This window comes from Cyanistes caeruleus, chromosome 32 (assembly GCF_971803275.1).
Source record: "Cyanistes caeruleus chromosome 32, bCyaCae1.hap1.1, whole genome shotgun sequence".
Taxonomy (NCBI): Eukaryota; Metazoa; Chordata; class Aves; order Passeriformes; family Paridae; genus Cyanistes; species Cyanistes caeruleus.
The window spans coordinates 2,706,892-2,718,271 of NC_141733.1; the positions used below are offsets into that span (position 1 = coordinate 2,706,892).

The 11,380-nt window shown below is 53.2% G+C and overlaps 1 protein-coding gene across 1 annotated transcript; it reads left to right on the top strand.

Annotated features, from left to right (window-relative positions):
• The first annotated feature begins 1,063 nt into the window (after nucleotides 1-1,063).
• LOC111940467 (keratin, type II cytoskeletal cochleal) lies at nucleotides 1,064-11,139 on the top strand. Its single transcript, XM_023943169.2, has 9 exons — nucleotides 1,064-1,450; nucleotides 2,141-2,349; nucleotides 4,903-4,963; nucleotides 5,448-5,543; nucleotides 6,227-6,391; nucleotides 6,853-6,978; nucleotides 8,340-8,560; nucleotides 9,062-9,096; nucleotides 9,953-11,139. The coding sequence occupies exons 1-9, from the start codon at nucleotides 1,064-1,066 to the stop codon at nucleotides 10,138-10,140; spliced, it is 1,488 nt and encodes a 495-aa protein (XP_023798937.1). The 3' UTR covers nucleotides 10,141-11,139.
• Nucleotides 11,140-11,380: the final 241 nt, after the last annotated feature.

Sequence of the window (11,380 nt, forward strand, 5' to 3'; positions counted from 1 at the left end):
TGGAAAAGACCTCTGAGATCTGAGTCCAACCTGTGATGGTGGGAGCCAAGCCAGGTGCAGGGCTGGCAGGAGTCCTGCAGGAATCCTGCCCCATCTCTCCCTTCCTGGATTGAATTCCCCCTTTTCCCTCTTTAAAAAGAGAATTTCCCTGCAGCAGCCAGGCTTCCCCTCTCCCCCCCACAGCAGGACAGGTGGATTTTGAGCAGGCTGAGTTTGCAGCCAGCCTTATCTCTCTGTCCTGGGGACAGAAAAGCTGAAGGGTGACACTTTCAGGCCAGACTTTGAAATCTCCTGGGGAATTTACAACCTGACAGTGAAGGGCTCAGGCCCTCTGGGACTATTTGGAAATGGTGAAAACCCTGAAACCCAGTTTTTTCTTCATAGAACCCCAAAATTCAAGCTGTGACCCAGAATGCTGAGCCAGGATTTTAATCCTCCTGGCTCTTTTTGAGTGTGGACTAAACGTTGGGTGGCATGCAACCCTCCTAACCCCCCTCGGTTTTCAGGATTGATTTGAGGGATTAGCAAGAGGGGGATGAGCAAACATATCCCCCTGGGCAGGCAGACTCTGGGTGCTGCTGGCAGGGCCCGGGCTGTGCCCTGGTTTATATTAAACAGGCAGGACCTGGCGCCGGGGCCCCTTTATCAGCTTTGGGCCGTGACCAAGGGAGAGCCCGCCTGCAGCACTTCCAAACCCATGTGTATTCCCCGTGTTCCCCCCTGCTCATTGCAGCACCCGTCTGGGCACGGGGAATCCGCAGGAAACGGGGCTCAGAGCTCGGTGTTCACCCCGCAGGTGGCAGAGGAGCAGAGCGGGGACACGGCCAGGTGTGTCCTGTCCCTTCCCCGCGGCCCTTCCCTTCTCCCGCCGGAGGGTGGGAATGCAGCCAGGCACACCCAGCTCCGAGCAGTAAAATGATCCCTGCTGTGCCCTTGGGCCAAGCCCAGCTTTTCTAACGGATAAAAGGGGAGGCAGCGGGAGAGCTCTCACTCCCCTGGGCTCCAGCGCAGACCTCCCTGAGCTTTGCAAGAGCGAACCGCCCGGACCGACCCTTGGAGCAGCATGTCCCGTTCTGTGACCTTCAGCTCCCGCTCGGCCGCCGGGCCAGCCCTGAGCCAGGTGCGGGTCAGCTCCGTGTCCTCCACCCGCAGCTCCGGGCTCGGCCGCGCCGGCGGCTTCGGCAGCGCCAGCCTCTACAACCTGGGCTCGGCCAGCAAGAGGATCAGCCTGGGAGGGGGCAGCTCCTTCAGCGTCCGCTCGGGCTACGGCTATGGAGGAGCGGGCTTCGGGGGCAGCCTCAGCCCCGGCGGCATCCAGGAGGTCACCGTCAACCAGAGCCTCCTGACGCCCCTCAACCTGGAGATCGACCCCAGCATCCAGAGGGTCCGCAAGGAAGAGAAAGAGCAGATCAAGACCCTGAACAACAAATTCGCCTCTTTCATTGACAAGGTGAGGACTCGGGCTAGCTCAGAGCTCTGGGGGTGCTGAACAGTAGCTGGGTGGGATGTGGTGGGATTTGCCCACTGCAATCAAATAATTCTTATTATCGGATGTATTAAAGCCCTGCTGGCATTGCCCACAGAGCAGGTATTTGCCTTGCCGGGGTTGCCTTTGCAGCCCTGATTTACCTGGGATTGCCCAAATGGGTGCAAAGCCGGCACCCCCACCTTAACACCAAATCTGGGGAGGGAGAGGCTTCTGGAGGAAGTTGTCCCAGGAAAGCAGATGGAACCAGAGCCTGCTCCGGGTGTTTATGCTGCCCTGCCCAGTTTGGCTCTCTTGCACTAATTGACCTTGGGTAAATCCCGCTCTGGCATCCCCGAAATGTGAGGAATCCAGGCCTGGAGTTGGAGCAGTTGGAGGGTTTGAGGTCTGGGACTCAAGACAGAAACTTGACTGTTTCTGTCAAGTGTCAGCCCAGCAGAATATGCTTGTCTTTAATTCATCCAAAGCCTCAAAGTCACAAACCAGGTCCCAGAGCAGCCACCCTCTTTAGCATGGTTTCCATGACCCTTCTCTGGTCCTTCCCATGAACACCTGAATTCCTGGTGACCACCTGCAGCCCAGTTTTTCCATTCCCAGCAGTGTAAGCTCCCCCTCTCTCCCACCACCCCAAATCACCCCTGCGCTCTCTCCCAGGTGCGGTTCCTGGAGCAGCAGAACAAAATGCTGGAGACCAAGTGGAGCCTCCTCCAGGAGCAGAAGACAACACGAAGCAACATCGCTCCCATGTTTGAGTCCTACATTAGCAACCTGCGGCGGCAGCTAGACGGGCTCCTGGCGGACAAAGGGCGCCTCGAGGGAGAGCTCAAGAACATGCAGGACCTTGTGGAGGACTTCAAGACCAAGTGAAGTATCAGTGTCTTCCTAATGGGGTGGTGGAGCTGCCAGCTGGGCCAGTGGCTGGGCACAGATGTCCCTGGCTCCCCTGCCAGGGAGGGAGATGTTTTCTGGCCAGGAATGAGGTGTTTAGTCCAGGGAAGCTGCCTGGATTCTTGTTGTTTGTTATTTCTGTCATCTTGTTCCTGCATGGGCCAGTGCCTCCATCCTCTTGGCTTTGCTTTGGGGCCTCCTCAGGGTTGGAAGTGGCATTTTGGGGCTTACTCAGGGTTGAAGGTGACATTCTGGGGCCTCCCTGAGGTTTGAGTGGTGCTTTGGGGCCTCCTCAGGGTCAGAAGTGGCTCTTTGGGGTTGCTGGAGCCCCAAGAGTTCTGCAGGAGCTCCTGGCTCATTCTCTGGGTGGGGAATGGAGCAGCTGCCCTGCGATTCTTCAGTGACTTTTCAGTGTCACCTGGGAGGGGCCTCAGAAGAAAGGTGGCCTTTGTCCCAGCCCAGCCTGGCCCAGCCCAGCTGGGAAATGCCTCTGAGAAGGGAAGGGAAGAATAGGACGGAGCTGGCAAACTGGATCAGGCAGGAACTGCAAACAAACAGATCTGATAATCCCCAGGGTGTGTTTAGCGAGAGTCAATACCCAGAGATTCCCAAAGAGCTGCTTGAGAATGATGCTTCCCTCAGCCCTGCCTGGTTATTTTTTCTCCGTTATTTCATCCACAGTTGGCTTTGGAATCTCTGCAAGGAGATGGTTTGCAGCCAGAGGGATTAAAACCCAAAGTTTAGTTACATTTCCCATGGATCCAGTTCATGGACTCATGGATTTATTCCTTTAGCCTACAGATCCGTGGAAAGCCAAACCCTCTATGTGCTAACAAAAGGGAAGCAGGAATTAGGAGCTGAGAGAGTGAGGATGCAGTAACTAGAATGCAGAACCTGCTGTTCCCCATTTATATGGAGAAAATCTCATTTATAGATGGAAAACCTAAACCATGATGTTCTCTGGGGGTGCCTGTGGCCTCTTTTCCATAGGTCTGGTTTCCACAGGAATTCCCAGGGGATTTTAGGGGAGGAAAGCCTCCACAGATGAGACCCAGCCTCTCACCCAGGAATTGCAGTGTGAGAGGGTGTGGAGCCAGCTGGGATCATGCTGCCCACGGGGCTCAGTTCCAAGGGGTGAGAGTGTCCTGGAATTCCAGAAGGGTGTTGGGACAATATTGGACAATTTAGGAAGAAATTCCTCCCTGTGAGTGTGGGAAAACCTTGGAATAGCTTTCCCAGGGAAGCTGCAGCTGTCCTATCCCTGGAAGTGCCCAAGACCAGGCTGGATGGGGCTTGGAGCAACCTGGAATAGCAGAGGGTGTCCCTGCCCGTGGCAGGGGTGCAAATGGGATGGACTTTATGGTCCCTGCAAACCCAAATTATTCCAAGATTCTATGTTTTACCAGTTCATTGACCAGCTTGATGATCCATTCCAGAAGAACTCAGTGTTTTTACCTCTCTCTGCTGATCCGTTGTGTGCGGAGGTGGCACCTCTGTGTCATTTCCTGGGATTTATTCCTCTGGAATAGCACTGGCAGCTCACTGAGCTCCAAAGGGGCAATGTCCATTGATCCCAGAGTGGATGGGCACAATTCCAGGTGGGAGCAGGAGGGAGGGGTAGGGAGGCTGGGAAGGTGAATCATCATCTGCTTTGGAAGGCAAATTCCAGCTCCAGCCATACAGGGCCCATGTAAATAAAGAGCCTTAACCTGGCAACAGCAATTCCCAATCAGCAAAAGTGCTTTCTGCTCTGTTCCTTGGATGGCTTTCAGGATTCCCAGATCCCCAGAGCAGGTTGGGGCTGGATGTTTGGGCAGGTTGGGAGTGCACAGAAAGGTCCAGGTGGGCTCCAAGGTCCAGGTTTGCGAATCAATGGTGGTTCTGTAAAAATGCATGGAGAGGGATTTTTGTCTGCTGGAGAACTTTAGGTGAATCCCTGGGGATTTTCAGGTGAGCCCCTCATCTGAGGGTGAATACCTAAATAAGAGGAGTCACCAAGATTGGAATTTGGTGAGGCTTTGGAGGAGATTGAGGGTAATTAACTACCTTGGCCCCTCCCAGAAGGGTTCCATGTGTTCAACACCTGCAGAATGTTCCCAACAGTCTGGAATACGGAAGTGCAGAGTGGAAGCAGCTCTGCCGGGTCCCATCAGCCTAGAGGAGTTTGTGGAATCTGTTTGTGTCTCTGTCTGATCTGTTTTGCTATGCTTTGTATTTGCTCCCTGAAGGGTTGGTGACAAAGTGGGGGCACAGCTTGAGCCCTCCCCAAAGGAGGAGCAGGAGCAGGAATCTTCTGAAGCACAGAGAATTTAAGGGTTATGGGAAAGCAGGGAGGGGATGCTTTCCAGGTGATGGTTGTGGTGTGGAGCAGCTCATCCAGAGCAGATCTGTGGCACCACACTTGGGGAATTGCTGAGCTGGCTCCCAAGAAATGGAGGGATAGAGAAGAGAACTGGGATAACCTTTCACTGGGATGTTTTTCCTTTTATCCAGGCTCTAACTTCACAGAAATCCCTTTTTTTTGGCAGATATGAAGATGAGATCAACAAGCGCACAGCAGCTGAAAATGAGTTTGTGGTGCTCAAGAAGGTGAGTCCTCAAATGGGTTGGGTGGGAAGGGACCTTAAAGCCCATCTTCCCAGCCCTGCATGGGCCCCCTTCTGTGGGTCCAGGGTGCTCCAAGCCCCATCCAGCTTTGGACACTTCCAGGCATGGGGCAGCCACAGCTCTTCCCTGGGATAGATCATCTGCCAAAGGCAGTTCAGGGGAGGCCCTGAGGTCCCCACACAGGGAAGAGGTGTTGAGTCCCAGGGGTATCAGAGATGATGCCAGTTCTTCCTTTGGGATCTTTCCTGCGGTCTCCTTGTCCAACCTGACACTGAACTTGCAAACAGGGATCCAGGGGATCCCCAGGATCCTCAGAATCTGCACTCCAGCAGCATTCAGTGCCCTGTGGTGCCACTGGGACACCTGGAGCTGGTTTGGGGAACTCTCCTTTGGAAGCCACCAGGGGCTGGGTGGGCTCAGACATCAAAGCTCCACAATCTCAGTGGGTTATTCCTCATTTTTCCAGGATGTGGATGCTGCTTACATGAACAAAGTGGAGCTGGAGGCCAAGGTGGATGCTCTGACAGATGAGATCAACTTCCTGAGGGCTTTCCATGAGGCGGTGAGGACCCTTCTGCTACTTCAGAGGGGGAGAACAGGGAATGCTGTCTGGGAAAATGAATGTGGGGAAGGTGATGGATTCATGGAGTCTTTCCTTCCATAAGCACAACTATGCCTGCATATGAAGTGATTCCTCTGAATTCCCATGGATTGTCACACGGATTTCTCCCTGTCTGGGATACGGAATGGATGGATTTCAGACATAACAGGACAGACATTGTATTTTCTGTGTGTATGAAAACAAGCAAAATATGTTGTTTGTAGGGATTTAGTGCTGGGGGGATGGTGCTGTGTGACAGGAATGAAGGAAAGCTGCTTAATCCAGGCTCCTTCCTCCTCCTCACTGTTTGCAAGATCAGGTATTGCCTGAGCTGGACACACATCCTTGGGAGAGGTGCTGGAATTTGGCCCCTCCAGGTTCTGCAACCTACTGGGTTATTGTCTAAGGAGTGGGATAACAGTGGAATAAGCAGCTCTGCTGCCAAAGTAGGGATAAACAACTCCAGCTCTGCTGTTGGTTGTTGCTCTGAGCTTTGCAAGCTTGGTTCCCTCCTAATTAATGATTATTTTGATGGAATTCTTACCTGCTTCCCTTTCCCTTCTCTCCTTGGATTCTCTCTTTAATTGGCTTCTGAAGGAAGGGCACCGAAACTTCGCTGATTAATGGGCTTGGTTTTCCTGCAGGAGCTTAACGAGCTGCAGGCCCAGATCTCCGACACCTCGGTGGTGCTGTCCATGGACAACAGCCGGAACCTGGACCTGGACAGCATCATCGCTGAGGTGAAGGCCCAGTATGAGGAGATTGCCAACCGGAGCCGCGCCGAGGCTGAGTCCTGGTACCAGAGCAAGGTAAGCTTTGGGAGGGGAGAAGGATCCAGGGAGACATTGGAGCCCCTTCCAGTACCTGGAGAGGGCCTGAAGTGATGAGACACAGGGATAGGCTTCCCACTGCAAAAGGGTGAGAATAGATGGGATATTGGGAAGGAATTAATCCCTGTGGGGGCAGGGAAATCCTCTGGGAATGGATTTCCCAGAGCAGCTGTGGCTGCCCCATCCCTGGAAGTGTCCAAGGCCAGGCTGGACAGGGCTTGGAGCAGCCTGGGATAGTGGAAGTTGCCCCTGCCCATGGCAGGGGTGACAGTGAATGGGCTTTAATGTTCCTTCCAAGCCAAACCATTCCATGATTCCATGATCTCCAACTCTGTCAACACCTGTATCCCCTGTACCATGGGGGGAGGCAGGGGTGCTCTATCCCACTCATTCCCTGCCATCCTCATCCCATCACTTTGTGTCCCACTGCTCTGTCCCAGTATGAGGCACTGCAGGTGACAGCTGGGAAACACGGGGACGACCTGAGGAACACCAAGAATGAGATCACGGAGATCAACAGGGTCATCCAGAGGATCCAGGGGGAGATTGAGAATGCCAAGGCCCAGGTGAGGAGCTGTTCTTCTGTCCTTCTCCAGCCTCAGAGCTGGGATCTGGTACTGATCCCTCTGGGAACACCATCTGAGGAAGTGGCTGGAGCTGTGTCTGGAGAGAGGCAGGTTGGATATTGGGAAACGCTTCTACCCTCAGAGGGTGTCAGGCACTGAACAGGAGCTCCCCAGGGAATAGTCACAGCCGCAAGGCTGCTGGAGCTCCAGGAACCTTTGGGCAATATTCTCAGGTGTTGTATTTCAGGGTTAGTTGGATTTTTAGAGTTGACATGGGCCGAGCCATGATGGTCTTTGTGGGTCCCTTCCAACTCCAGACATTCTGTGATGTTAGGGCTGTTTCAGGGGCCTGGATGTCACACAACACCTTGAACTTGGTGATTTCAGAGATCTTTTCCAACCTTCACAATTCTGTGGTCTGTAAGAACCATTCCAGGGTGGCTGCACTGCTCACCCTGTAGGATTTCAGTTCTCTTGGGGGAGGGGGAGTGTTAGGAGCAGGTTGATCCTGCCAAGACAGTTGATTTGGGAGAGGACAAGTGGAAATTGTCCCTGGAACACAGAGGGCCCCCCATGCCGTCCTCTTACCCCCCAGTTCCTGGGATCATTGTCCACTCCCTTTCCCAGTAGGTAACACCATATTTGGGCACACACACAGAGATTTGGGGAGCTCTATTTGCTTTCACTGTGGTTTTATCACTTTATCAGGGCCATGGTTTAGGCCTGGCCTGGAGCTCCCTATGCTTCAGATAAAACTGGTGATTCATCCCGGATTATTTGGTTTCAGGGCAGGGAGGCTCTGGCACCAGCCAAGAGCTGCCCTGGTAGGGCTCCCTTGAACAATGGATGGGAGCACAAAGCCTCTTGGGAGCCCTTCCTGCCAAACATGGGGGTTTGGGAGCTGTGGGGGAACAGCTGGGGGTTCCCTGGGGCACCACAGGGCTGGTCTTGGGGTGGATCTGGGTGTTTGGAAGCTCCAGGTGTGCTCCAGTCCACACCCACCCACATCGCAGCCAGAGACTGGCCAGCTCTGAAAAATCTCTGGGGAAATTGGCAGAGAAAACCTGAGCTTTCCTGAACCCCAAGGGATCTGTGGGATGTGGGGCACTGGGAAGCTGAGGATCACTTGAAAAAAGTGTAGCCAGTGGAGAGGAACTTGGATCCTTCTTGGATCACCTTGGAAAGTGATGAGTTTCCATCTCCATCCAATGCCCAAAAAACAAGGTAGGAATGAAGTCCCAGGGATCCAGCTGAGCTCCAGATCCATGAAGGGGCACTGGGTAGCAGATCCAGAGGTTTTGGGTTCAGGATCCTCCTCCAGGGATCAGGAGTCCCCTGATGTGGCCGCTCTGTCCCCACAGCGAGCAAAGCTGGAGGCGGCCGTGGCCGAGGCTGAAGAACGTGGGGAGTTGGCCCTCAAGGACGCCAGGGCCAAACTGGAGGAGCTGGAGGCTGCTCTGCAGAAAGCCAAGGCTGACATGGCCCGGCAGCTCCGGGAATATCAGGAGCTCATGAATGTCAAGCTGGCCCTGGACATTGAGATCGCAACCTACAGGAAGCTGCTAGAGGGCGAGGAGAGCAGGTGAGGACACGTGGTGGGATTGGTGAGCAAAGATTCCCTGTGTTTCCTCTGGGAAGGATCCAGCCCTTTGTACCAATTGCCTGGGGATACCTTGAGAACCCAGTGCCCATTTCCACAAGGAAATTCAGACAAGGAAACCTTTTAAAAACGGAGTTCTGGTCCTGGAAATGCTTTGGCTGAAGAGCCAAGCTAGCAGACTCTGGGGAAAAAAAACTCAGGGAAAATAAGCGAAGAAGGAAAAAACTGGTTTCCATCATGTTTGATGCTGTGACAGAACATTTCCAAGTGGAAATCCCTGTGGAATTAGGACAGAACCTCTGTGCTCTGTTCTCCCCCACCATGGCAATAACAGAGCTGTTAAATGCAGGGTTGGAATAAAGCCCTGGAGGGTTCAGGGATCTTCCTACAGCTGGAGTAGTAACTCCCTGCCTCTGTCCTCCTCCTCCAAGACCAAGGAAAGCTGAGTCTAATCCCTCCCCTCCCCTTTGTCTTTTCCGACAGGTTGGCTGGGGATGGAGTTGGCAACGTCAACATCTGTGAGTGGATTTTGTTTGTAGTGGTTCAGCCTCGTTCTAAAACCATGGAAAAGGGGGCTCAGAGTGTCCCAGTTCACCCAGTTCAGCCCCACCCTGAGATGGGGGTGGTGCTGGAGCTCCATCCTGAGCTCAGCTCCAACTCATCCAGATGAAACTGGACTTGGGGCAGCACTGATCTTCCTTTCCTCCCATTTTTGTATGGATAGAAAAGCACTAATGGGAAATGTATTCCCTGGATTGGGAATTAGTGCACAGGTGTTTTTCCAGCTTGGGAAGTGTTGGATCCTCACCTGGCCTGGACCTTGGGCAGGAGCTGCTCTCTCAGGGATGCTCCAAACCAGTGGCTCTGATTTTCAGCCACTTAATTCCTGCTGGGAATTGGGGAACCACATTCCCACAGCTTTGGGGCACCAGGAGATGAGCTGAGTGTGTTTGTGAAATGGGACTCTCCATGGATTTTCTTGGGGTTCTCCATGAGTTTTCGAACCTCAGGGGATCTTGAGCCAGGTTGGGTGATGGAGTGACAAGACAAGAAGGAAGGACTTTAAACTGAAAAAGGGGAGGTTTAGATGGCATACTGGGAAGAAATTCTTCCCCTGTGAGGATGGGGAAGCCCTGGAATGGATTTCCAAGAAGATGCCCAATCTCTGGAATTGCCCAAGGCCAGGTTGGACAGGGCTTGGAGCAGCCTGGGATAGTGGGAGGTGTCCCTGCCCATGGCAGGGGTGCTAGTGGGTGGGCATTAGTGTTCTCCCACCCAAATGATTCCATGATCCCATGGGAGACTTTCCTGATGGTGCCCAGCTGGGTGCAGGTTCCAGGTGCTCACATTCACTTTGCTCCTCTCCTGTCTCAGCCGTGGTCAGCTCCAGCGGCGGGAGCGGATATTCCACCTCCAGCGGATTCCTGGGAGGAGGGATTGGAGGAGGCCTCAGCCTGGGATCGGGAATGGGCAGCGGAGCACTCGGGTTCTCCTCTGGAGGCTCCTCCAAGTCCTACACCATCACCACCACCTCTTCCAGCCGGAGAAGCGTCAGGAAGTAACTCCAAGGACGGAGCTTGGCATTCCCAGCACCTGAGAGGAGAAAAACCATGGAAAGAAAAGTCTTGGTGCCTTTTGCAGGATGAATTGGCTGTAAAACTCCTGCAGTGCTGAGGCCCTGCCCCTGCCCTGCCTGGGCTTGATCTTGCACTCTTGGATTTGAACCATTCCTCTGGGAGCAGGATCAAGCCTGTGGGGTGAAATTTATCCCAGGATGCAGGTGGGGTATCACTGCTGTTACCCTTGTGCTTGGTACCTCCTGCTCTGGACTGGATTTCACCCTTGGAAAGGTAAATCCCATGTTTCTGCTGTCCTTCTGCAAAAGACCAGAAGATTCTCTCCCTCTTAACGGGATTTGGAAAGCTCTAATCCCTCAGGCTCCTCAGCCCCTGCCAAGGGCTCACCCTGGGTTGGGTTTTTTAAATATCCTAGGAAGCCAACAGGTTTGGGTCTCCCCTTATTTTCTTTTTGAAATGGACTCAGGGTTGGGATTTAACATTCTCCTGTGACTGATGCTGTTTCTGACCAAAGGCAACTCTGGCAGATTGATTTCAGGCTCCATGTGGCAAAAAACTTCTCAAGAACCTCCCACATCCTTTCCCTCTCTTTAAGTGAAGCCCAAAGCTTGAGGGATCTAAAACTGCTTTAAATGCCATGTGTGCCACTGAATTGGGAGATAAATTCTCTATTTTTGGGTGTCTATCTCTGTTTACCACTCCCTATTTAAGGGTATTTAGTGATACTTGGAGTCTCCTGCAGCAAGGGTCCAGTTGATGCCCCATTCCAAAAACAACTTGTTCCTGCCATAATGGGTCTTCAACATGCCAGGGAAATTGTTGTTACTGCAGTAGGAAGAGTTTTTAGGGAACTAGCTCCAAGGACCTGCTCCCAGTTTTTGTGTTGATGCTCAGCCCTGTCCAGGCATTGTGGTTTGGGTTGGATTTTGATGCTTTTTATGAGTTTCTCATGAGTCCTTTAATAAAGTTTCCCTTTTAGCTGCATGTCCAGTCTCAGCCAAGTTCTTTCTGCTGCCCTAGGTGCTCAGGAGCTCTGGAAAATGTCCAGGAATCACCTTTCTGCCATGTCCGCAGCCTGCCCCAGCTCTGTCACCTGGGGCAGGGCCATGGGCTGGGGAAGGCTTTAGGGTTTGCTGCCTGCACAGCTGGATTTTGTCTGCCTGGAGTTTGGGCAGAAGGATGGGGTGGGGGGGAGTTTGTTCAGAGTCATGGTTTGAGCTCAGGA

Bases quoted from the DNA above. Each gene is read 5' to 3' on its own strand.
- LOC111940467 (XM_023943169.2), top strand. From the start codon at position 1,064: ATGTCCCGTTCTGTGACCTTCAGCTCCCGCTCGGCCGCCGGGCCAGCC. The intron at 1,451-2,140 runs GTGAGGACTCGG...GCTCTCTCCCAG, and splicing joins TCGCCTCTTTCATTGACAAG to GTGCGGTTCCTGGAGCAGCA. The intron at 5,544-6,226 runs GTGAGGACCCTT...GTTTTCCTGCAG, and splicing joins TGAGGGCTTTCCATGAGGCG to GAGCTTAACGAGCTGCAGGC.